Here is a 27,866-nt window from a genome sequence, read left to right as displayed (position 1 = left end):
CCTCAGGCCCTAACTGTGTATCTTTGGGCAAGTTGATTAACCCTGTTTACCTCAGTTTCCTCATCTATAAAATGAATTGGAGAAGGAAATGGAAAACCACTCCAATATATCTGCCAAGAAAACCCCCCAAAAGACCATAGATTTAGACATGACTAAAAAATGACTAAACAACAGCAAATATGTTATCATCCAAGTTACTTTTCTCCAACTTGTCCATTAAAATAGTATGATTCTTTGTCATGTGATTTGCTGACATCTAAATAAACTATATCCATGAAGAGTCAGGCAAAATAGAACTGCTATCAGAACTCTCCCTCTTCATATTTATCATGATACTTAGCTATAACACTGCTTTTTTTTTATGATATTTCATCTCATGTCATGCTTTTTAAAACTTTAAACCCTCATTAGATTATAAAAAAAGAAAGGGTTTCTTTAATCTTTTAATCCCACAACCTAGGACAGTTTATACCAAATGTATACTTGCTGAATTGAGCTGAATATAAATAATAAATCAATTAAACACATTTATTAATTACTCTCACTGTGTGCTATTGAAGCCCCCATGAGGCTTCTATAATAGCCATACTCCAGTAAAGTTTATTCAGTCTTCCTAAACTTTCTCATTTTTCCAAATACCCATATGTTACTCAGATTACTTAAAATATTCAGCATCCCAAGGTTTAGAAATAGAAAGGAACCTTACAGCCCATTTAATCCAAACTTTATATTTTATAGATCAGGAAATTGAGGCCCAGAGAAGTTAAGTAACTTGGTCAGGCTCAGTTGGACCCAGAATTCAAACTAGGATTCTCTTATTCTAAGTCCACTCCTCTTTCCACCCCACTAAACTCTTTCCTCTTGAAATTTGTCCAGCTAGTGTAGATCAACATATAAGATTAAAGGGGCTTCAATTTCACAACCAAAGCAATGAGTTGTTATAACAAAACATCCTCCTCTCCCAAAAGTTATTAGAAATTGAGGGATGATCCAAATAGATGTCCTGTTCAAACATGAAAAGAAACATTTAAAAATATCTAAATGAAGGCAAGAGAAAGGGTAGGGGTGCAATTGCCCTGTATATAAATGTTCTATATTTATATGTATTCGCTAAAAGTAGCCCAAGATAAATACAACTTGAAGTTGTTTTGAGCTATTAAGGGAGGGAAGAGACAGTTGAGGAAAAATGCTTCCTATAGAAAATGGAAGTAGAAGACAATCTACTATTCAGTGATCTAAATTAGAGAATGTGCCAGGGCCTTCTAAGGAGATCCCTATAGCATGAGTTCTACCACCACAGCTTAGTGGCTCTCTCTCAGATTGACATCCTCTCCTGTCTATCTCCCTCCATCCCTCACCGGCTGGCACTGACAATCATATTCATCATCCTGCTCTCCCTTTTATGTCTCCCACATATATACACACTGTTTCCTGGCTACCTTCCTCCCTTCCCCACATCCTCAGGCAAATTTGAGGTCTGCAACAGGTCCACTTATGTACAGCAAGAACTGTATATAGTTAATCTTTCTCCAGAGCTATTACCTGAAAACCAAGTGGACTGATAGGAGTTTCTCCTTCCCTTCTTCTGCTAATTATTTGGTGGTAGTTCAGATATGCTCTAGCCCTGGTATGTCTTTAATACATGCTTTATATTCATTCAAGAGTGGGTAGCTGAGAATGAATGGACAACAGAGTCTGGATGATCCATTTACTGAAATATCAGTCAGTCCCTAAATGACAAATGGTAAGGTAACACAATAAGCCTAATAAAAATAATAAATCCAAATATTTATGTGAGACCATACAGTTTATAAATAGTTTGTGTATTTTAAAATTATCCTCATTTTAAAAATGAGAAAACTGAGTCTCATCTAGGTCAAAGTGATTTGCCCCAGATGAAACTGCCTCATATCACTCAAGTCCTCAGACTATAAATCACATGTTTCCAATAAAGAGGCATTAGACAAGTCACTTCATCAGCCTGAGCTATCAAGTTCCTTGTCATAAAATGATGGGCTCCAAGGTTCCTTCCAACACTGGATCTAAGATCCTTTGAACCCATCTGTATAAATTTCATGTTAGTTGAGAAGATACATGCATATACAGCAAGTCCTAGAAGTCTTATGAAGTCTTAAACTCTTGCACTGATACACCTTTTTTCAACACCTAATACCTTGAAGATAGATTCATAAATATACAGACTAAAAAGACATATTGGATAGGTTAGATGGATAGACAAACACATAGATATAGATGATGACAGAAGAAACAATAGGACCTAGTAAATGAATGCTGGATTGAAAAATTTAGGAACTAGCTATATTTGAGTTCTGACTGTTTAATAACTATAAAATCTGGGCCATATTGACTCCACTACTCATAATCAAATGTTTCCAGTAAAGAGACATTAGACTCAGGTTCCTCATCAATACACTGAAAGTATGAGACTAGAAAATATCTTAGTCCCATTTCAACTTTAAGTCTTTGATCCTATAAATTGTTTTGTTGGTCTGCCTCTCCCTAAGGTGTCAAAAATATTGCAAGTCTGATGAGAGAATGCCTAAAGTACTTTGACAACTGGGAAGAGCAGTCATAAAGGGCTATTGTTAAAATCAAACAAAGGCACTCTTCTTCTTTAGAACACAGGTTGAGCTGATAGCCCAACAACTGAATAGAGAGTACGACTTCCGAGACCTGAATGGAACGGTGTTGGGCATTGGGAAAGAAGTGGATGATCTCCTTGAAGATCTGCAGAAAAAGGTGCAGTTGGCCTCCCATGTCAGCAATTCCAGCACCAGGGGTAAGAAATCAAATGCATTTCAATCATCTGGTGAACCTCTCCCATAGCAGCTGATGAAATCCCCACTGCATTCCATCAATCCTTTCTACTGTGCTCTTTGCCATAGTGCCTAAGCCTTTCAGAAAGCAAAACCACACCCCTTAAAGGTATTCTTTGCACATGAACATTTCCACTTTTTATACATTTCTGGGATCCTAGACCTTCCTTGCTCTCCAAGAAGAACCTCAGCTAACACAGCAGAGTTAAGTAGAGGCTAAGTAGAATGGTATCTAATTATGAACTCATGAGGGATCTGAGAAATGAAGAGCTCCAGAATTGCAGACCTCCTGCAGCCTTGAGAAAATACCAGAAACAGCTCTTGGCCACATTCTCATTCCTGAACACCACCTTCTCGTGCCTTCTTTAATAGGAATAGCTAAATTCATATCAACCTCAAATGCAAGAGTCTGAGGATGTGACAACAGCCCTATTTTATTACTCACACACACACACACACATACACACACAATTATCACAAGATATTGGGAAGATTCAGTCATTTGTAATGATTAAGCCTAGGTCTGGATAGTCTGGCCCATAGCCTGAATTAATAAAGTTTGAAGGAGGGAGAAGAGGATAAAATTCTTGGATTCCCAGTTTCCTAAAACCCAAAAAATAATTTATCTCTGTAAGATATCCTAGCTATATATGGTCTCTATAAGAATTTAGGTAACTATTATTAGTAGTATCCATAATAGTGTATTAAAACAGCACAAAGTAACAGAGAACTTGCCTCAGAACTGCGAAGACTGGTTTCAAGAGTTTCCTTTGACTTATTATATTAACTGTATAACTTTGAGCAACTTGTTTGAACTCTTGGTTCAACTCTAAGATTACAAATTGCAGAGAAAGTACTGACCTTCCTTGGTAGAGAGATTTCCTCACCCAGGAGTTCCCTCTACAAATCAAATTAAAAGTTGACTCCCTTTTCATACTAGTTAGGCAGTACTTTATGGTTACAAAGTGCTTTTCTCTTTTCATATACATAACTTCATTTGGGTCTTACAAAAATCCTGTGTCAGTTAATACAATATTATCTTTTCAAGGATTAGGAATCAGAGAGGTTAAGTGTCTACCCCAAGATCACCCAGAAAATAAACAACAAAGCCAGGAAACCCAAACTTTTTGTTTTCTGTCCAAGTTTATTCAGTTTTTCATTTGGTCATACTACCAAGTCTTTACATTGCAATATTAAATATGATATAATTTGACTTATATAGGATATATAATGTATGTTTGAAATATTACATATGAAATATATAAATATATCATATGAAATATACACATAATTTGAAATATATGAAATATGTAATATATAGGCAGCTGATTGGCAAAATGGATAGAACACTGGGTCTGGAATCAGGAAGATCTGAGTTCAAATCCAGCCTCAACCACTTCTTAGCTGTGTGACCCTGAACAAGTCACTTAACCCTATTTCCTCAGTTTCTTCATCTATAAAATGAATTGGAGAAAGAAATGAAAAACCACTCCAATATCCTGGCCAAGAAAATCCCAAATAGAGTCAGAAAGAATTGGGTATAACTGAAATAAATGAACAGAATTTGTATACATATGTATGCATATACAGACACCTAAAAATCACAACAAACATATTATTTCATCAACATAGAGAACTCCATGTTAGGAATTCTCCCCATACGAAGGTAAATGATTACCTTCTCAACAATTTAGAGCTTTAAAAGATTACACAAAGTCAATGAGAGGTTAATTATGATCAGAGGTAGAATTTGAACCTAGGTTTTCCTGGGGCCATTTCCTTATCCATTCATTATACTACATTGACCTGATTCATTCTATATAATTATCCACTAATCAACACCAAAACCCATAAGAGACCCCAAAATTTCTTGGTGCTCTTGGGACCCGAATTGATTTTATTGTAATATTTACTGCTATCATAGTCAAAATAACAGAATATAGAAAAGAAAGATATCTTGGTCAGAGTTACATCTGCAGACCAGGAATTCTTGCATTAACAAGTACAAGGAAGGAGACTTGGTGGACAGCAGTACAAAAGGCAGATATCCTTCTCTCCATTCAGATCTATTGATTTTATAGTTTTATAGTTTTCAATGGGGGAGGAGGAAAAGAAGCTTTTTGCAGACATTTTTGCATAACAGGAAAGAGTATGGAAAAATAAAATTATTTAGTACTAGCAGAGACCAAAAAGATGAGGACAAAGATAAAAGAAGAAATAAGTCTCTCAAGTGGGTATCCAACCAGCCCATCAATATGCAGTGTAAATGTAATATAAGAGAGCCCCAAATATGTTCAGGGAGCCAGAAGAAATGGCCAGAGTGCTTTTTTTTTCCTTCCATATATTTTCCTATAAGGTCTATCACACTACTATCAAAACTTTCTCTGAATAAGTGGGCAGTCTAGAATTCTACAGGGCAACAAGGCAGTGCAGTGGATGAAGTGCCAAGCCTGGAGTCAGGAAAACTCCTCTTTTTTAGTTCAAATCTGGCCTCAGATTCTTGCTAGCTATATGACCCTGGATAAGTCATTAATTCTTTAGGCCTCAGTTGCTCATCTGTAAAATGAACTGGAGAAGGAAATAGCAAACCACTCCAGTATCTTCACCAGAAAAACCCCAAATGGGTTCATAAAGGGTGAGACATGATTGAAAAACAATTGAACAGGAACCATAGTTCTATATCCATAAAAGTAAACTTGTAGAGAATGAAAGCACCAATGTTTTATTTGAAGAAGAAAGTAAACAAATCATGGAACAATGTTTTCAATTAATCAACCAACAAACATTTATTAAGATGTCACATCAAGAAAGAGATTAAGCATGGAATCACAGCCCTTAGTTCATTCTCACTTCAGATGACTACTACTCTGTGATGGTTAAAGATTAAAGTCATTTAACCTGTTGAGGACTCAGTATTCTCATGTGTAATGTGAAGGGTTAGACCAAATGACTAAGATCCCTTCCTGCTCAAAACCCATAGCATGTAATCAATCCTGTGTGTGCCTGGAGCTATGCTAGGTGCTGGGGTTACAAAAGCAAAAGTGAGAGTCCCTGCCTGCAAAGAGAATGTATGACAAGAGAGAAACAACTTGTATAGGTTCTTGTGAGAAATAGATTCAAGATAATTTGAGGGGAAGGCACTGGCTGCTAGGGGGTATCAAGATGGCTGATATGAACATGCTGTTCTCTCAAATATCCTTTCACTCTACTTTTCATTGATACAGATGCTTCAGAAATCAAAAAACACCATCAAATGTCATTATCTGCGGAACAAAAAATTAATAAGACAGTGATTACCATAAAACATTCTGAAAATACCAGGAAGGATTTACTCACCATGATAGATGGACTAACCTCAAACAGAGAATTTTCACTGGAAAATTTAAAACAGATTCAGGCTCCAGATATTCAAAAATTGAATGAAAAGGTAAACAGAAAACACTGCATAATACAATTGTTCTAAAAATTATATTTCAAATATCTATTTAGTTTTTCTTCTCTGACTTAAATTTCATTTTTGTCCCTAAAAGCCTCTCTAGCTGAATGTGGTGGTACAAGCCTGTAATTCTTGCTCTATGGCTGGTAGTTCACTCAAGCTGAACCACAGTAAGCCAAGCCCATTGGATGTTCACTCAAAGTCCAACACCGATATGATGACATTGTACACATCAGGAGGGTGGGGACAATAGGCTGCCCCTGGAGGGACAAACCAGGCCAAGTCAGAAATGGAACAGATGGAAACTCTTGAGTCACTCACTAACAAGATCAGGTCCTTGAATGTGGTCACAGCAGCCCTTTGAGCCAGGCTAGTATGACTCCCAATCTCTCTTCCAAAAGAAGTCCTTCTTCAGACAATATTTTCAAAATCCAAATTATTGGTCTATTATTGTTTTTGAAATATATTTTTTCATCACTTATACTGTCATATATTACTATAAAAACTCAATCAAGTAATTTGGTAGCCTTGAAAATTTTAATTATGTCTTTCCCTAGTTAAGTCACTTGACATATAAAATACATTGCTTAATGTAATGTTGTTAAAAATATGATCATAAAAAATTTAAGATGCCTAGGTGCAATAAATATTGGGACATCAGACCATGTAGTTGCTTTCAGGCAAACATTGACACTTACTATGCTCATTCACAATTTCATTAAATGGAATTTTTAATATGTCTTGTTTCAGCATCAGATTTCTGAACTTTTGCAGTTCAAATAAGGAACTTCCTGACAACCAAATTCTCTTTTTAGGTATGTGGAATACCAAGTAACTTGTCATGTGCCCTTGCACCCTGTGGTGGAGCTCTGTGTAAGGATGCTGGTGGGCAGAGGATTTGTGGAGGTCCAGGCTGTAATGGTTCTATAGACCTTTCAGGGGATGCTCTCAGGAGAGCTGAGGAAACTGAGTCGACGATTCATAATCTGACCAACCAGCTACAAGAATCAGAGAATTGGGTAATTGAATGGCATGTCATTCCATCTTGCTTAATCAGTAAAATGACAATGTGATGTTATTCAGGGAAAAAATAGGCAAATGAAAATGAAGCCATGTAACTTTTCTATTATTCAAAAACTGAACTTGTCAAGGTTAAAAAAATAATTGACTGCCTTCATGCAATTTCACTTCCAAAGGAAAATGGTTAACTACACATATAGATTATCTAATGCCCTGAAGTAAACATCTCTAAATTGAGAAAAGGCAGTAGTGATTTTGAAGTGAATATTCTTAAAGTAAAAGATTAAGCCTTTGACTTACCCATACTTTAGATTACAAAAGTACACATATTTTCCTTTCAGCCACTACCAATGGCATGAATTCCTATAGTGAGGCAACATATGGAAATTTACAAGAACGCTACCCATGAAGAGTGCATGCCTCTACATTGCTCTGAGCAAAGAATAATCTCCCAGGAATTTGAGTATTTATTGGAAACCTCAGGAAACATATAAATTTAAAAAATGTGAAAAGGCATTTTGAATGAAAGTATTAATTATCATTCTCAATATGATCAAATTATTTAACTTTTAAACCAGTTCAATTGAGTCAGCATTTATTAAGTAATTGCCTTGTGTATGGCATGGTGCTAGTCTGGAGGGAATTAAATAAACTAATGTCCCCCTGTTCTCTCTTTTGTTTAGAGTTTGCATTCTAGTACATGGAATATGCAAAGAATTTGTTGCAATTTAAGAAATAAGTAATAGAATATATCATGATGAGAACCTAAGAAAGGTTTAAATAAAATATTGAGTGGGTTCCAAGGTATAGAGTTTTCAGGAAGAAGGAGACATTTGTACTGGGTTTTTGAGGTAGTTCCTGAATTTATTTTATTTATTTTATTCTTCAATCCATTTATCTGAATTCTATACATTTTTCAAATCCCACTCAAAGCTTTATCTTTTTGATGCCTTCTCAGACACTCCAGACCAAAGTGATCTCTCTTTCCTCTGAATCTATGTACTATTCATTTCACATGTATGGTTTACCTAATATTGTTAGTTTTCCTTTTGTAAGCACACATTTGCTCTCTGAACTAAACTATAAGATGCTTAAGAACAGATTGGGACGTTAGTCTTGTAGTATTTATATCTCACATCATATTCTTATTCTCTTTGTATATTTGCTCTTCTCCCTCTTAGAGTATAAGCTCCTTGAGGAGAAACTTTAATAATTTTTCCTTCATCCCCTAGTGCTTAGCACAATTCTGGGAGACAAATCAGGGACTGTGTCGATTTTGGCTCATTTATTTGAGAAATAAAAACAAACAAATAAATACATTTCAAACCTTTAAAAAATATTAATCCAACCCTCACAGTTGGTCAGAGTATGTTATCTTTTAAAGCAAAAATGTGAGCTATGGCCCTGGGCCAAGTGGAAAGGATACAACTCCGGGGAATGTGTACACAAGGTCTTGATTTGGGTTCTTAGTTGTTCAGTACAAAATATTGACAAAACTTTATGAAATGGACCAACAAGTGCAGACCTGCCATCTTTTCCATAAGAGGGACCCAATTTAAGTAGCGAAGCATTTATACAATGTCTGTGTAAAAAATATACAGAGCAATAAATGTCTATCTCTCTTCATCTAACTATATAGACTTCTATGTCTGTCTGTATCTTTAGAAAAAGAGAGGGAGGGAGGAGAAGAAGGGGGAGAGAAAGAGGTGAGACAGAGGGACAGGAGGGAGAAGGAGAAAGAGGAGAAAGGAAAGGATGCTCTCTATAATGTACAACTAGATAAATATTGCTGACATTTTAGTTACATAGACGTTATCAGCATGTCTTTGGAGAGGTGTCACAGAAAGTGACCACTCAAAGCATTGATTTAAATAATAAAAGTCAGCACCTTACTTTTGTGACCTCATATGAGCCCCCCAACAACTTTGGAAGTATTATTATCATTATTCCCTTTTTTACAGATGAAGAAACTGAGTCTGAGAGCAGTTAGTAGCTGCTTAGTAAACTACTTAAGTATCTAAGCCAGATTTTGAGCCCATTTTCCTGTCTCCTAATCTAGCTTGCTATTCATTACACCACCCAGCTGCCTACCATATGAGAAGTGGCTAAGATGCCCAAGTCTAAATAGAAGAGATTCCAAGGCTGTTCCACTGTCAGCAGGATGGCCTGGGAAGTCCTTTGATCTCCTGGTAGAAAACTGCACTATGTTTAGAATCCCCATCAAGCATAACCCTATCTGACCTTTCTCCTTCACACATCCAAGTGAACCCAGAAATGTGGGACACTCTGACTGCCCTGGGGACATGAGCTTTTGGAACAGCTGACTAGCAAGCTTCTTCATCATCCATCCTCATTATGGGGCTGTCCTGAAGGACCATTCCATTCATCTGTGCTCCAGGGATGACTGTATCCAAATAATGCCCCCATGATATTTCTGGCTCTTTGCCCTCTTTGTTCAGTGATTTTAGAAAAGTGTGCAGTGTTGGGGATTATGTTAAAGTGATGAAAACATGGTAGACATCACACTGTGCCAAAGGAGGTAAGAGAGGGCAGAGAGTCCAGCAGCCAGTACTAAGAAAATGCTGGGTCTGGCATCCTGCTCTCCTGGCCTCTCCTCCCTTCCCTGTTAGTATAAAAGGATATAGGATACATATATAAGTTATGTATGTATAATGTACCTGTCATATAGTATCCTTAGGGCGTACAATGTATGTAAGAAATATTTTTATGTATGTAGGATATACATTATGGGGCAGCTAAGTGATACAATGGATAGAGCTCCAGGCTTAGAATCAGGAAGATCTGAGTTCAAATCCAGCCTCAGACATTTATTAGTAGTATGACAGTGCAAGTCGCTTAACCCCTGTTAAGGGATAACATGTCCCTGTTCAGGACAGCCTCAGTTCCTCATCTGTGAAATAGGGACATACTGGAAAAGGAAATGGCAAACCTCTTCAGTATCTTTGCCAAGAAAACTCCATAGAGTTTTGTCATACAGAGTTAGACATAACTGAACATCTGAACAACAACAACGATATGCACTTTATGTGTGTAGGACATACTATATATTTAGGATATATACTATCTGTGTAAGGTATGTGTATGTATGTGTATATGTACAGAGATCAGATAGAAAGAGATAGATAGATAGATAGATAGATAGATAGATAGACAGACAGACAGACAGACAGACAGACAGACAGACAGACTGGCAAACATACAGACAAATAGGTAGACTGACAAACATACACAGATAGACAGACAGACAGACAGACAGATAGACAGACAGACAGACAGATAGATGGATGGATAGCGAGAGATAAAGATAGGGAAGCAAGAAAAGTTTCAGAGATGGCATCAGCTGGGTTGATAACTGACAGTCACTACTAAAGAAAGCTACCAACAACCACTATATTCTGTTCCACAGAGCTACAAATGACTCCCAAAGTATCAATGGGAAGAGAACTTAATAAGCATTTATTAAATTCCTTCTATGTGCCAGGTTCAGTGCTAAGCATTTATATTCACAGATATAATATATAATTATATAATTAGAATACAGATATCACCTCATTTAATCTGCTACACAGATTGTCTGAAAAAGCTGAAATACCATAAAAAGTGACTACCTCATGTGCCTCCTGGCACTTAATGTCTTAGCCTTTTGTTTGAGGCAGTATGGCAGAGCAGGAAAAGCAAAAATAATAACAACCTTTCACATTTCAAAACACCTAACAGATTACAAAATGTGTTCCTCAAAACCCTTTGAGGAAGGTAGTGTAAGTATCCCATTTTACAGATGATGAAACTGAAGTAGAGAGAAGCCAAGTAACTTGCCCAATTTCATGCATCTAGTAAATGTTATAGCCAGGACTAAAACCTAGTTCTTTTAACACCAACCAATCAAGAAGTCTGTCAGTTTGGTCAAGTTAGTTGACCTCTCTGGACCTCATCATCTCTAAAGGTGATGGGTAGACTAGAGAACTCACTTCTATACTCACTGAATGTACTTAATATTCTGTGATTCTCCAGAGCTGGTCTTCCAACTTTGGAGCTTAAAGAAAGCAATTAATTTGAATTGACTCGGGCTATGAAGCATCCCTTGCATTTTAGATTTATGGTTCTTGGATGGAGTTTAAAAATCTAAGAAAAAAAAAAGATAGTGTGAGAGAAAGAGGACAATGGGAGAGAGATAAGTGAATGATGACCATGTCAATCAAAAGAAGATTTGAGTATTGGATTTTTTTAGGAAAGAAGTTTAAATTGGGAAGATTTCTCATTCAAATTGCCTAAGGATATCCTGCATGCTGAGAAATCGGGACCAGAGGAATTCAGATTACCCATATATGAAAAGTGTATTGTAAATCTTAAAGAGCTATGTGTTTTTCATCATCACTATTATTATTCCACCTAGTATAGTTGCTACAGAAAGAAACCTGACAATATAGTCACATCAGTCTCTTTTCTATGAGGAGCCTATAGCCTATTGTTCTATAGAAGGGAGTGAGAGGGGCTCCAAATGTTCAATGAAAAGAAATAAGGACAAAAATTAGGAGGAACTTGAATTTGAATCTATATGGTTATAGACTGTTGAGAAACTACTTCTGCTCTAAGTCTAGCATCAGCCACTCAGGCAAATCATGTTCTTAATGCCTCTTTTGAATGACAAAAGTATACATGAAAAGAGAATTAGTCCTGTGGTCAACTAATTGTATGCAAGAATGTTGATTTTTAATTTTAAAATTTTAATCCCAGTTGCGGAGACAGACTTGCTGCAAGGGAAAGGGACTAGAAAAGTTTTACATTGAGATTAGACTAGACAACAACAACAAAACACTACTTTTGATCTTCCAGAAGTGTACATATCCCATTAAATAATCCTTACATTAGAGTGTCTGATTAAATATTTGAGAAGTAAATAATTATAACAGGCTAAAGATTTTTCTCTAACCTATTGTCCAGGACATTTCCAAAACAAAAGACATTGAATTTCCCTAAGAAAGAAGGAATGGCCTAAAAGATCTTATCAAGAACATAAATGACTCAAAAAGATAGGCTGAGTGATACATTCTTAGTACCTATCAATCAATAAATTTTTATGTGCCTGCTATCTCCCAGGCATTGTACTAACACTGAGGATACAAAAAGAGGTTAAAAAAAATTGTCCCTGCCCTGAAGGAGCTTACTATCTAATGTAGGTGCTTACAATCTAATGGCGAGCTTACAAGATATCAATCTTTCAATGAGCATATATATAATGATAAATAATATAATAGAAAGAGCACTGGCCTAGAATCAGGAAGGTGCTTTGTAAAGTTCTTTACAAACCTTAAAGCACTCTATAAATGCTTCTTGTTGTTTTTGTGTTAGACACTGTGCTAGGAACAGGCAATAAATACAAAGTCAACAATAAAAAAAGTCTTTAATTCCAGGATATGACATTCTATTCAGGGATACAAAATCAATACATGGTCTTCCATTGTATCATTTGTATCTCTGATAGAGGATTTATAGGAAGGTCATCATCCTCAATCATTAACATCATAACATTTTTTCAAATTTTGGGGTTTTCCCAATTAAATGTACAAAAATTGTAACTTTTTTTGAGTTCCAAATTTTCTTCTTATCCCCACCCCCTTCATTGAGAAGGCAAGCAATTTGATATAGCTTATACATATGCAGTCACATCATGGTATTCATATAGTGCTTTAAGGCTTGTGAAACATTTTATATCTATTATATCATTTGATCTTTACAAGATCCTTGTGAGGTAAGTATCATTAGTATTTTACAAATAAAGAAACGGAGGCTGGGTGAGATTAAGAGACTTGTCCTGGGATCAGATCTAAATTTGTCTTCTTGAATCCAAAGCCAAGGCTCTTTATAGAATAAGAAGCACAAAAAAAAAAATTACCAACTATTATCAGTGAAAGGAGGAACCACATCATTGAAATTATAAATTCACTAAAGTACCAAAGTCACTGAGCCCTCACAGACACCATGGCAAAAAAAAAAGCAGAAAAAAAAGGAATACAATAACTGATAACATGTATCTAAACCATTTATAATGCCAATACATCTGTTTAACATTAGTTGTTGCATCACGAAAACATAAATGGGTAATTTGAGTAATTTTTAGTAACCATTACTAAACAACACATATGAGGGAACTGAATCTAATTTTAGGCCATTCTATTTTTTCTCTCTAGCTTTATTTACAAAGAAACATAATTTTTAACTTCCTGATTTTCTTTGATTCCTCAATGAATTAGTGATCTCCTTACATCATGGCCATTATTTACCATTCATCTCTTCTCATCCTGTCCTGTTTTTGTCCATATCCTTCCCTAAACAATCCATTAAGAAGCTATCTTTCCTTTAAAAAACATTTTCCCATTTCATGACTACCAATGAAGCACTCATGCTGTCTATTTCTCATCTCTTCCTCTCCTTACATAATTAGCCCTCATCCTTTCCTAAGCATACATTCCCTGAATGTTGTCTTCTGCACCAATTATCATGTCTAAATCATCATTAGTAGTACTATAGTCTACTTATACAGCATGTCTTTATATTGCCCTTAGAATCATCCATAATTTTAACTGTTCAGAGATCATTCCTTGATTTAAAACCATCTAGCCTCACCCAAAGAATGTCGGTCTTAAAAGGGGTTTTTTGGATCAGATTATTGAAAATGCTATGTAGTTTCTGAAATACAATCCAATATGATATCCTTCTCATTTAATCCTACACACAATTCATGAGCCACCTCCAATGGCTGCATATATGGACTGATAATCTATCTCAGTGGTTCTCAAACTGTGGTCCTCCAAGACTTTCTCAGAGGAACCACAGGGTCAATTTTTTTTTTCACATTAATAGTAAGGAGTTGTTTGCCTATTAAAATACTTCTCCTTTTTTCAACTACATATTCTTATGACACTGGATTTTCTTAATATATTTCAACCAAACTAATATAGCTCAACAAATTGAATGAAGTAGCTGATATCAGAATCCAGCTGTCTTCTATCAAGCTAGATCTTAAAAAGATTTGCAAAAGTATATAAAACAATCCCACTCTTTTCATTACTTCTTTGTTTCAGAAAATTTTTACATTTAAAATGTTATGTCTTCTAACATAATAAGTTTATAGTTATATTAAGAGAATAAATATTTTAAAATTTTACTGGTTTTAATTTCCAATGTGGCAAATATTATTAGCTATAACCCATATAAACGTAAAAGCTCCTTGAGGTCCTCAATAATTTTTGAGTGTAAAGGAGTCTTGAGATCAAAAAGTTCTAGAAGTACTATATAAGCCAATGGGCTGACCACACAACTATATGTCACAATATGGGCAATAAAAATTGTTTATCCATTTGGGTTTTCCTATGTGGTAAAGGCAATCTCATATCAGCAGTCAAGAATCTAACTGACATAATCCTATAGTATTCTTGGGCTTGATATCATCAGCACAAAGTCATTCTCATATAGGAGCATCTGGAGATTTCCATTTCCTTTTCCAACTGAACTCCATTCAGGAAATCCTCAAAAAAAAATGATTAGCAAGCATAAATTTCCTTATTTCATGCCTCATTTGATATTCATCAAAGGATCACTGAATGAAGATACCTTGGTAGTTTCATTTATTAGGCATTCTTTTTACAATCTTAACAAAACCCCAGGAGATACTTTGTTGAAGGAGTTTTGATTTTCATATTTTATATAATAAAAAAGTAATGGGGTCTTAGATTTGCTACACTTTCTAGTCATTTATATGATTGTGAAAAGCTTCTATAAGAAAAATCACTTACAAAAAAAAAATCTGCTGTTCCCTCATCTTTTCAAGGTGCCTGCTTTTCAGAAAGGTCTTATAGAGATGAGAAAGTAGATGTATGGTGTCTCAGTTGCCTCTTCATATGAATACCACATGTGCTTTTTAAAAAAAATTCTTTTAGTATCTTCTCTTTGATTTTCTTTAAAATTGATCCCTAAGAGCCTTAAAAATTGTTATGCTTCCAGCCCCGATGTCTTCTGTTGCCTATTTGGTCAGATTCCAGCTCTCTTCTTGACTTCATCTTCTTACATGTCATTTTTATTTTCTCATCTAGAATATCTGATATTGGTAGTTCCACTCTGAGAATAAATCACTGACAAATCTATTCTATTTTGTATTTATTTGTTGTTCTCCCTTTAGTTCTTTATATTAATGAAAGTTTTTTTTGAGGACTCTTTCCCTTGTACATACTACTTTTCTCTGTTTTGTGAAATAGTGTTATTCATAATCTTCCATTACAAGCTAAATGTTGAAAATTGGTATTTAAAATCATAATAACTTTGTGTTTTTCTTACTTTCTTTTAAGTATGATCTTAAACTGTTGGCTTGGGTTTTGTTTTGTTTTGTTTTGTTGCTTAATCTATCCCTTTCTTAAAAAATGAAATAATAGTTATTCTGATCTAGGCTTAATGAACCTTGACTTGTCTCCCATACAGCTAACCTTTGTTATTTCTTTTGTGTCAGATAATTAGTTTTAAATGTTAACCCATTAGGATCATATTAACCATCTTTAGTTTCACTGCAATAGAATTGGAGAACTGAAGCAGAAAGAGGGAGAAAGCCATCTTGCTGATAGAATTATCCTATCTTCTTCTTCATTAGGAAGGAAAACAGGCAACCTTAAAATGATGTTGAGAGAATGACTTAGAACCCATAATGATAGGCATCAGATTACTGGGAAATGCCTGTTCATTAAAGCCATGCGGCAGTTTCTTTCAGCATATAGTAACCATTGAGTTACACTGAGATTTTGCCAGTTAGGAATTTCCTCTATGTAACCTTTATTTCTATCACTCTTACCTTTTATGATCAATAACTAAATTATTTATCCAGCCCTTAAAATGAGAAAATACCTAGGGAGTTGTGGAAAATATCTCCCCCCAAAAAGATAAAACTAAGCCATAATTTTGCTCACTCAAAAATCTCCCTCTTACTTTCAAATTCATTATTAAACTGTCAATCTCAAAAACCAACATAACTGGGGGAAAACAGAGGTCTTTTTTGCAAATCATATCAGAGGTTAGGGTAGTGTTCCAATTCCAATTAGCTCTACTTCTGTTGCTGTTGATTTACGCTATAAATTCTGCATTGTAAATCCTAATTGAGGTAGCATTGTTCTATTCCTATCTAGTTTGCTCTCCATGAAGCATAGAGAAAAGTACAAGAATGTAATCTTTAGTCACACATTTAATGATTAGAATCTTCTTTTCTAGACTGCAAGCCTCTTACTACTCTATTTTCGATTTTAAGTATACCAAGTATTTGGAATTTCTTTCTGCAGCCCACTCACAGATAAAACTCATTTACTAAAAGGGTGAATGTTTTCCTTTTGACTTTGAAAGAATGTGCATTAGTAGAATTTGAGAGATTAGTAGAGTTTGAAAGAAGCACAGGAGTCAGGGTAGCATGAAAGGCATAAATTAGAGTCCGGATGCCGGTGTCCAGGTCTGGGATTGACCAGCTTTTTGTCTTTAGACTAGTCTTTTTAAACTTTCTAGGCCTAGTTCCCACATCTGTAAAATGAGAAAGTTCAACAAAATGCTCTCTAAGGCACTTTTGGATTCTAAAGTTTTTTCCTATATTCTAAGCTATTAGTTGAATCATACAAAAATTCTTCACTATATAGTGAAAACTTTAGGATAAATAGTTCCAATTATTTTCTACTAATTCTTAGATTGTTGTTGAGTTGATTCAGTTATATCCAACTCTTCAATGACTCCATTTCAGGTTTTCTTGGCAAAGTTACTGGAGTAGTTTGCCATTTCCTTCTCTAGTTTATTTTACAGATGTAGAAACGAAGGCAAACAGGGTTAAATGACTTGCCCAGGATAACATCGCAAGCAAAAACAGGTATTCCTGACTCCAGACCCAGACTTTATCCACTGCACCATCTACCTGGCCAAGTCTTGGATAAAGTCTTGTAAAAACAAACAAACAAACAAAAATCCTTCAATCTCTAGAGCCAATCAGTTGCCAAGTTGTATTGACCCTCCATCTCTCCTCATTTTTTGTATATTCTTTAACCTGCTTCAGGCTCTCATCACTTCTCAGTTGAAATATTATCATAGCCTTTGAACTAATCCCTTTTCCAGTCTCCTCCCTCTCCATGAAGCTGTCAAAGTAACATTTCTAAAACAAATTAGAACACATCACTGGGGGCAGTTGGGTAGCTCAGTGGATTGAGAGTCAGGCCTAGAGATGGGAGGTTCTGGGTTCAAATCTGACCTCAGACACTTCCCAGCTCTGTGACCCTGGGCAAGTCATTTGACCCCCATTGCCTAGGCCTTACCACTCTTCTGACTTGGAACCAATACACAGTATTGATTCCAAGATGTAAGGTAAGGGTTAAAAAAAAACAACAACAAAAAACAACCTTTAGTAGAACACATCATTCACCTAGTCAAGAATCTATAGTGGCTCCCTATTGCCTTCAGAATAAAATATAAAATCCTCTATTTGGCATTTAAAGACCTCATCCATCAAGCTCCAATCTAACTTACCAGCATTATTTCTTATCGCTTCACCCAAGATGTCCCTACCGGGCAAACTGACCTACTGACAGTTCCCAAAACATAGCATCTTCCATCGATAGCCCCTATATCTTTATATTGGCTTTCCACTGTGCATGCAGGATACAGGTTCTCTCAACTCCCTCTTTTAAAATCTCTAACTTCTTTCAATGTATATCTTCTAAATGAGACCTTCCTGAGCTCCCTAGTTCACCTATACCAGTTTTAGCTTCTCTGGGACTGCTTTGTATCAACTTTGTACTGACTTTACTTTGGACTTACTCAGAGTTATCGTTGTATCCTCTCTCCACAGGAGCTTCAAGCTCTTTGATGGTTAGGGCTGTTTCATTTTTTTGGTTTTGTATCTCCAGTTCTCTGCACATGTTGCCATTTTTGTTTGGGGAGAAGAATGATCGCCTACTCAAAAATCATCTTGAACTCAGTATCAGTATCAAAGGCTCTTTTATTTCATTCTTGCCAGAAAAGGAATTTAAACGTCAGTGTTACAAGTGTTGCAACAAGCAAGAAATGAAAAGTGTGGAGTCTCACAGGCTCCTTTTATCCTGGTCCCATACAAACATGGTCCCTCCCCTTGTTCACCATTGGCTGGTTACTTGAAAGTTACAGTCTTATCTCAAAAGCTAGCTAATCAGAATGCACAATTTACAAACCCACTTATCCTAATTATTCAAATAGGGTTTAACCAGTCAAGACAAAGATTGGGGTTTAACCAATCAAAACAAGGACTGTTTCAATCCCATCTATCTGAATATTCTGTAGCATTTAATAGGGATAGCTTCTCAGTAGAGTAAGAAGGACTAGGTGAGTGATATGTTCTAATCTGTTTTAGAAATATTACTTCGACAGCTTCAATGAGAGGGAGGAGACTGGAGAAAGGATTAGTTCAAAGGGTATGATAATATTTCAACTGAGAAATGATGAGAGCCTGAAGCAGGTTAAAGAATATGCAAAAATGAGGAGAGATGGAGAGTCAGTACTTGGTGACTGATTGGCTATAGGAATTGAGGGATCAGGATCATCAGCCTGAGCTGATGTGGTTTTGAGGAAATGGGGCTTACAATAGACACTTAGGTACCATAGCCTGACTTCTTCCCAACTCAACTCCATTTTGAATCTTTTTGAAAGGAGTCCACCATTTTATAGGTTCCTGCTCCTCACATTCAGTCCTTTCAGTCTTATCTGACCCCATTTGGGATTTTCTTGGCAGAGATACTGGAATGGTTTTCCATTTCCTTCTTCAGCTCACTTTACAGATGAGGAACTGAGGCAAACGGGGTAAAGTAATTTGTCCAAGGTCACACACCTAGTAAATGTCTGAGGCCAGATTTGAACTCAGGGAGAGGAAACTTCTGACTAACAGGCCACAAACCATAACTTTGCAACCTAGCTGCCCCACCCTGCACATAGTAGAAGCTTAATAAAAGTTGGAATAAATTGAATTTATTTTCATTTGTTAGAAAATAGATTTATGCCAAATTGGCATTTTTAGCATTGGTTTTGATCATAGAAACATAGTCCTAGATTTGTTATTTGTCTAAAAGATAATGTTCAAACAATACAATAATTTGTGATAGTAAAAATTGATTGTGATTACTTTCAAATAATAATTTTTAAAAGTTCAATAACAAATACTTATTGAGTACAATGCAGAACCAGAGGTGGGAGGTCCTGGGTTCCAATCTGGCCTCAAACTTCTTGGCTATATAATCCTGGGCAAGTCACTTAATCCCAATTGGCTAACCCTCATCACTCTTCTGCCTTGGAATCAATACTGTGCATTGATTCTAAGATAGAAGGTAAGGTTTTTTTTTTAAAAAAGAGTACAAATGTTAATAGCCTAGTATCAGAAAATTTGATTCTACCTCAGAAACTTACCATTTATTTGACTCTGGGTAAGTCACTTAACTTTATGCATCTATATTCATATGTTCTTCATATGTAAAATGAGGATAATAATAGCACCTACCTCCTAGAGTTGCTATTAAGATCAAATGAGATATGTTAAATGCTTTGTGAACCTTAAAGTACTATATAAATATTAACTAATATTATTAGGTATTCTGGATACAAAGAAGAAAAACAACACAGTGCCTGGTCTAATGAGACTACTGTAATGTGACTACTCAGCTTTCTACTTTGTCCTTAATGAGTGATTTTATTCTGTTCAGCAAGACTGCTGAACTCAGCAATTGTGCTTCCCCCCCCCCCCCACTGTGTACTTTTAAAATCTCTTTCCAGATAAGAAACATAACAAAACTGACTCGACTTACTAAGACCAAAGCCTTGCAGCTGACCGAGAAGTTAGAGAATATGAAAGGCCAAATGGAAACAGAACAGAGGACGAAAGGCCTCATCCTCAAAGTGAAGGACTTTTTGCTGGGTAAATGATCTGTGAAAATAGTAGGCCTGCTGCTGGGTTCTCTTCTTGGTTTCATTTTATTACCCAACTGCTTTTGCTTCCTAAGAAAAGCAAATTTATATTATTTGGAAATTATATGTGTAGCACTAGGACAGGAAATAGCCCATCATTGGTGATAGTGAAATAATAAATTGTTGCTCCCCCAAGAGACCTGACAACTCATCTCATCCCACCACTTCCTTTTATAAATGAGGAAACCAAAATTGCTTGTTCAAGGTCACATCACTTTCCATTGAGACAATTCTCAAAGTGTTCATTCTGGGCTCTTATTTTTGATTCTAACATACATTCCACACAAATGAATTCAGTGTTTCAAGCTTACTTAATTAATTTTTTTTTAAAGAAAAAGAGTCCTTTGGCTCAGTCTATAAGATCTAACATTTGAGATTCAGCAATTTACTTTAGGACTGCATGGGGAGATAGCAGAAGGGAGACACATCACACTTTGACCATTATCAAAGCACTTAATACTTGGATGATATTCCAAAAAAAATAAGCTCTTTGAGATCAAGACCAGGTCTTTGTCTAAGCAGGACCTCCCATCTCTAGCCACCCAGCTGCCCCCTAAAGTGATTGAATATTAACAGGGTAAAAATCAGAGCCACAATTCTGAATACTCTGTCCCTGCCTTTTTCATGGGATCACATGTTCCAGTTTGTGACTGGATGACAATATGATCATAATTGTATTATTTGTTTATTTAGTAGCCAACAAGTAGCATCTATTTTCTCTGTTGTTGGTTAATCAATAAATAATATGCCTTTGCAGATTATTTTTCCACAAGTTTCAGAGACCTTTGACAATGTTAGTACTTGGGATCATAGATCTAGAGCAAAAAAGGGACCTCAGAGGCCATTTAGTCCAATCCCCTCATTTTATAGATTAGAATTTAAATGGTTTGCCCAAGGTAACAAAGGTAGAAAATGCAAAGTCAGGATATGTACCCAATTCCTCTGACTCCACCAATGCTAATCCATGGATCCAAATATAGGAAAAATAGTGAAAGTTCAGTTGTACAAGTTTTCTCCCTTATACCTCAGAAGTTATTGACAATGGTAGTAAATTTTCCCATTTGTCCTTTCTTTCTTTTTACTATTTAATAGTATTTTTTTATTCACTATTTAGTGCTCTCTTATTTTATTTTGGAGGGAAGTGAGAAAAGATTATGAAACTTCATTCCTAAAAAAGATTCTTTCTCTCCAGCTCTACTGTTTCTCTAGCAGATAAATTTTTCCTTCCACATTTTTCCCTGTAGACAATCAGTAACATAACTATGTTATAACCCATGTTATCTTTAATCTTTATTTTGCATTCTTCTTTTTCGCATGTGTTTGGGGGGGGGGGGGTTCAAAGCCCTAAAACACACACACACACACACACACACACACACACACATAATCCATATGTTATTTACAGGTAATTGCTTGCATGTTGTCTTCCCCATTAGATTGTGAGCTCCCAAAGAGCAAGAAGTGGATTATACCTTTCTTAGTATTCCCAGAGTTCAACACAGTGCCTGGCAAATACCAAACACTTGATAAACATTGGTTTGTCTTGACTTAAACATGAAGAGATTCCTTGTTTGCAAAAGACCCATCCTGAGCTAAATTTTGCATTCTTATTTAAGATGAGAATGTCCCACCCGAAGACATAGAGAAGGTTGCAAATCACGTACTGGACTTCCACCTACCAATAACTTCACAAAATCTAACTAATGAGCTTGAAAAAATAGAGTTGCTTATGAAACTCTGTGAGGAAGACCAAGCAGCAGGGAATCAGCTAAAACAAAAAGCCACAGAAGCCCAGAAACTTTTAGTGGCATCTAAAGAAGTCAAGTGAGTATTTTGTTTCATAACATTCTCCCATTGCTCTTAGGGAATAGCAGAATCTCGGAATTGGAAGAGGCCCTCAAGTTCAACCTAAATCTTAAGAGGAAATCCCCTGTATGATATCCTTGACATTGTCTGTTTGAAGATCTCCAATGACAGGAAATTTACTACCTAACAAGGCACTCTGAGTCATGACTAATTGTTAAGGAAGTTTCTTTACAATAAGTTTAAATTGGCATCTTTGCAATTTCTAGCTTCTGCATCCAGTTCTGTAAGCAAAATAAGACTAATCCATCTTTCGTGTGATGGACTTTCAAGAGCTTGAAAATAAATATCATGTCATTTCTTAGACTTCTCCAGCCTCCATATCCCCAATTTCTCTACCTGACTCTTCAATGACTCTTAAGTTTAGCATCCCTCCCCGCAACATCTCTCTAATAGGGAATCTTCTAATAAGCAGTTGGAAAAGTGTTGGTCAAAGGGCATCATGAAATCTAACTGAAATTAGAAGCACAGCAATACAAGAGCTGCATAATGAATGCCAAATTCTTGAACAAGGTGACTCAGTGTGCTATGCAGTAATAATAAGACCAAGATCAGGGAAGCTTGTTTCCTGTTTTCATTAGTGGCTCAGTTCCTTTCTAATGGTCTATTACCTCCTTACACTACATCAAACTATGAACAATTTAACCAGCTCTTGATTTCCTTTGTCCTTGCTGACTTAGCCAAGCAAAAAGAACCTCCATCCTGTTGTTTTTATAAGCATGGGAAGCTGTGGCTCCATCAGGTGATATGGATGGTCACATTATCAATGATAAGATTAAAAGAAAACATTTGTTGAGCATATATTATATAAATAAACCTTTATTAAAAATTTTATTGGGACTCAATTGAAGGCATAACCTTTTTATGCCATATTGTTTTATATTAACATAAAAAAATGAGTGCAATTAGAGATGAAATGAGCAATGAAAATAGCCCAGGAGGGACTTAGGAAAATTGAACAAAAAGGGCACAGGAAAGACAAATTTGAATGTAGTACAATGTGTTATACCCAGGAGGCACCTGATAAATTTTTGTTGAATGATCATCTATTGAACTGGTGAGAGAAAACTATTGGGGTTTGTAGAAAGAAGTAGTAAGGGCTGGGGGAGGAAAGAGGAAATTGATCCTGGAGAGAGTGCCTACAGCCATGACATTTAAGATTGAACTAGGGATATGCAGGAGAAGAGAAGTATGGTAGGGGACTGACCCTAAAGCCTGGATTGAATTCCATCTTCACCTAATTTCCCTAACATCCCTAAAACCACTAATTTCCTCCAAAAGTCAGCTTTAGCACTAATTTAGACCTAACAGTTTTCCTGCTCCCCTAAATGCTAACATCCTCCCTCCCAGAACTACATTATATCATTTTGTAAATATTATGAACACATAAGCATGGTGAGGTGCTGCCAATGTAAAATATGCATGCCAGATGGATTGACTAACTTTGACTTGAAAGAGGTGAGCCTACATGATAACTGGTAAGCTTCAGCAGGTAAGATCCTAGAGGATCACCAATCTGAGCACTCTTTCCTCCAGTCTCCAATAGGGCACTTGACCAAAATTACACCTTTCTACACCTACACACACACACACACACACACACACAAATGTTGCCAGTGTATGGGTATAACAGATTTTTTAAAAATTGATCTCCCTTAAGAGGAATGGTTGCTCCAATTTTATACCCACCAACTTGGCCTCTGCTGCTAATGATCATGACACAAAAGATCATCACAAATAGTAAATAGAGTAAACCTAATTATTCCAGAAAATAGAAATTGGAGAAATTATAGAGATTGTCATAGAAAATGCACAGAGTAAGAGAGATCTTTTGGTGAACAGCAGATGAGATCTCACATCAACCAAGAAAGAGGCCCTGATCTCAAAGGAGAGGAGAAAATCTCCAAAGTCTATGGAAAGGTTGGTGAGAAATCAGGGGATATGTTCAGCTTTCCCTACTCATCTGCAGCTTCCAAAGTCTGTCCTCTTGCTACCTCCATGTGTCTGGAGTCAGTCTCTCTCCAGGTTAGTTTGGTATCACACATGAACTCTCTGCAAGAAGGAATGTCTCCCTTCCACAAATCTTTCATACTAATGCTTTACCTTATTCAGATGCCTGGACATATCAGCATTCCCTCCATCAATTAGGAGACTCTCATGCAAAATGCTCCAGGCTGGGCCAGAAGCCCAGTTTGTGCTTATACACGTACATATTGTATCTCTTGTTCAAATGGTAACTTTAGGAGGGCAAGGACTGTTTCACTTTTGTTTCTCCTGCATTTAGCACAGTTCCTGGCACTTAATACATTTTTATTGATTGACAATGGCCTTCTACAGGACCTTGCCCCTTTAATCCTCCAAATTACCTTGTGGTTGTTGTGTATTTATTTATAGACATATCTGTTGTTTTCCTGATAGAATATAAGCTGCAACTAATTAATTTTTACCTTTATATCCCCAGCACCCAACACAGTGCTGGCACATAGCAAATAAAAGCTTTTTACTATATGACTGATTGAAGGAGCTAGGATTGAGGTTTACATGATTTTGACCTGGATATATAAAAAAAAAAAACTAAACTTGTTTAAAAAACTTAAACTTAAAAAGTTGGTCTGACTTTCTATATGGTTTTATAGTATTTCTTCTTCATATAACTTTGATTGTTCATTTCTAAATATTTCATAAATATAGACACGAAATGAAATCTCAAAAGAAAGACAGCCTGACAGGCAGACAGACTGGTATTACTTGAAATACTTTTCATGTTAACCTCTGACAGGGCTGCTGAGAGGGTGGAATTTCAGTCAGGCTCAAATAAACCTGAATAAACACAGCTTTAAAATATTCAGCCTTAAAAAACATACTTTCTCTCTGTGAAACCTCTTGACTCTTCTACCCCTTACCCCCATTCCATTAAGGATTTGTTAACATTGCTGTCTAAAGCTTTAGGAATTAGGAAATTTGAATCAGCTGATGATCATATTGCATTTTTAGAAAGTAGGTAGTAATTATTGTTGGCATTTATATAGTATTGCAGTTCATTCTTTGTTTTTTGATCCGCAGGACAATCAACCAATCAGTAAGCATTAATTAAGTATCAACTTTGTGCCAGGCACTATGCTGGACACTGGAGATACAGACAAAAATGAAACAGACCTTCCTCTCAAGGATTTGGATTCAACTGGGGAAAATGAGATGTGTAACAGGGCGCTGGTCAATGAAAGTTCAGTCCCTAGAAGTAGGCAATGTGCTCTCCCTGATACAATTCCCCATGTGGATGTTTAAGGCATTCATTTTTCAATCTTGTCCAATGCTCTGTGACCCCATTTGGAGTTTTCTTGGCAAAGATATTGAAGAGGTTTGCCATTTCCTTCTTCAGCCCATTTTACATATGAGGTAACTGAGGCAAAGGGGGTTAAGCAAGCTGCCCACAATCATATAGATAATTAGTATCTGAGCCAGATTTGAAATCAGGAAAATGAGTTTCCTGACTCCAGGCCTGACACTCTATCCACTGTGCCACTTGGCTGCCCAATCTAATCAGCCTTTCATATTTAAACTACACATGTGTGTATATAAACTGTCTCCTCATATGTGATATGTGTGTATGACATTGACTGATACTATGAAGAGATTTTGTTCATTGATCACTTTTAATACAAAGTATACATTTTGCATTTCTGGCTTGAATTTGTTGTTGAAAAAGGTAATTGGAATCACATTTTAAAAAATCAGCATTTACTATGATGCCTTCTTTATACTTTGTTTTTTTGTGCAAATTTCCTTTGCACTTACTTAACTATAGTTTGTATGTATTCCTGGCAAGTAATCTGTAACTTTTTAATTCATTACAATCCTAAAACAAGTATATAGTTTAAATAAAAATATTCAACTCTCCAGCTTTCAAAACACAAACTTTTAGCATTTTTCTTGACTTTAGAATAATCTAAATATAACTTACACCCAATTCAGTCAAGTTTTTGGTTAAATAGAAAAGAATTAGGATGAATCAAAATATTAGAGTATGTGAGACTAAACATGAATGAATACTCCAAGTATTTAAATTTTATAGGATTGAATAACAACAAAGTGTGAGATAAAAGGGGTTCCTTCAGCTGAGTGAGCAGAGCAAAGAACCACAGACCCACACCTGCCACACTCAAGCTAAAGCTAAAGCCCAAAAGCCCTATAGCATAGGCTTCAGCAAAATTTATAAACAAATTCATGCAAGGGCTCAACACAGGGACAAAAGACAAGGGGACCCCGGTAAGAGTAAAGAATGCTGGAAAATGAAGTCCCCCAGCCACAATATTTTTTTAAAACCCACAAGTATTAGATTCACTTAAATATGGCACATTCTTTTCTTATTTTAGGGAAGTAGTAAACACCTTGCTAAACCTGGAAGAAATGCTGAAAGACCTGCAAAGTGCCAAAAGCATCCAAAGACAAGCAAACTCTACTGTGAAACAACTGACAGATGAGATACAAAAAATTGAAATTAAAATACCAAAGGTATCATGTATCTACTTTGAAACTGTCCTAAATTTGCCTGTGGGGTGGTAATGTTAGTATGATGCAAAAGACAATGCAGTACTATTTATTCTCCAGATACACATGCACACATATCACCTCAAAATAGCAATGATCCAGGGGTAGCTGGGTGGCTCAGTGGATTGAGAGCCAGACCCAGAGACAGGAAATCCTGTGTTCAAATCTGGCCTCAGACACTTCCTAGCTGTGTGACCCTGGGCAAGTCACTTGACCCCCAATGCCTAGCCCTTTCCACTCTTCTGTCTTGGAACCAATACCTGGTATTGATTCTAAGACAGAACGTAAGGGTTTAAAAAAAATGGCAATGATCCTATCTGTCCCACCTATTTCACATAACTTGTCTGAGGAACAAATGAGATAGCACTGATGTGTTGTTTATGTAGACTTTTATAATTTACAAAGCATTTTCCCATAGGCTATCTTACTTAATAATCATAATACCACCAATTTGGCCCAGAACTTATTACTATTCTGTTTTTCAAATACAGAAATTTAATTCCCTGATGGATTAAGTGATCTTTAGATCAGGCTAGGTAAGCACTGAATGCCTCATCATCAGTCGGCTAGTAGAGTAGGTGGTAAATCCTTTGGCCATGGCAACCTTTGAAACTTTCAAAAAATTAAAAATGGCTCTCTCTTCTCTATGATTTCTTTTTTCCTTCTGTAGGAATAGCAATAGGGTGGCAAGAAAAGGAAAACTGAGTGTCCAGGATCACTTTTAAACCATATGGGACCCTGTCCTCATAGACAATAAATAGACATGCTACTGAAGGAGTTGAATCCTTCTCCATCTTGACAGATAGCATGGGAGAGTGAAAAGGAACACTGTGGAATCAGAGGGTCTAGGTTCAAATCAACCTCTGTATTTATAAACTGCTTCACCTTTTGCAAATCTCCTTACTTCCTTACACCTCAATTTCTCCACCTGTAAAATGAAGGATTGAACTAGGTAGATTCTGAGATCTAGCTGTAGGCTTATGGTTTTATGATCTTATAATATACTTATAAAAATTAAGGGATATTGAGAAAGACTTCTTGTAGAAGGCAGACTTCAGCTGAAACTTAAAGGAAGTCACAGAAACTAGAACATAGAGATGAGAAGGTAGAGAATTCCAGGCATGGGAACAACAAGGGCAAGAGAT

General features: G+C 36.2%; 1 protein-coding gene across 3 annotated transcripts in view; it reads left to right on the top strand.

Moving 5' to 3' along the window:
• LAMB4 (laminin subunit beta 4) overlaps window positions 1-27,866 on the top strand; it is a 135,431-nt gene that overhangs the window by 92,904 nt on the left and 14,661 nt on the right. For all 3 annotated transcript variants that reach the window (XM_056799527.1, XM_056799525.1, XM_056799526.1), the window contains exons 27-32: window positions 2,640-2,800; window positions 6,062-6,264; window positions 7,089-7,292; window positions 20,119-20,260; window positions 21,927-22,134; window positions 26,547-26,685. In XM_056799527.1, the coding sequence (XP_056655505.1) occupies window positions 2,640-2,800; window positions 6,062-6,264; window positions 7,089-7,292; window positions 20,119-20,260; window positions 21,927-22,134; window positions 26,547-26,685 (1,057 nt within the window). The remainder of the gene's footprint in view (window positions 1-2,639; window positions 2,801-6,061; window positions 6,265-7,088; window positions 7,293-20,118; window positions 20,261-21,926; window positions 22,135-26,546; window positions 26,686-27,866) is intronic.

This window comes from Monodelphis domestica, chromosome 5 (genome assembly GCF_027887165.1).
Source record: "Monodelphis domestica isolate mMonDom1 chromosome 5, mMonDom1.pri, whole genome shotgun sequence".
Lineage (NCBI taxonomy): Eukaryota > Metazoa > Chordata > Mammalia > Didelphimorphia > Didelphidae > Monodelphis > Monodelphis domestica.
The sequence above is the reverse complement of the archived record's forward strand: the minus strand, read 5'-3'. Positions and strand labels throughout refer to the sequence as shown.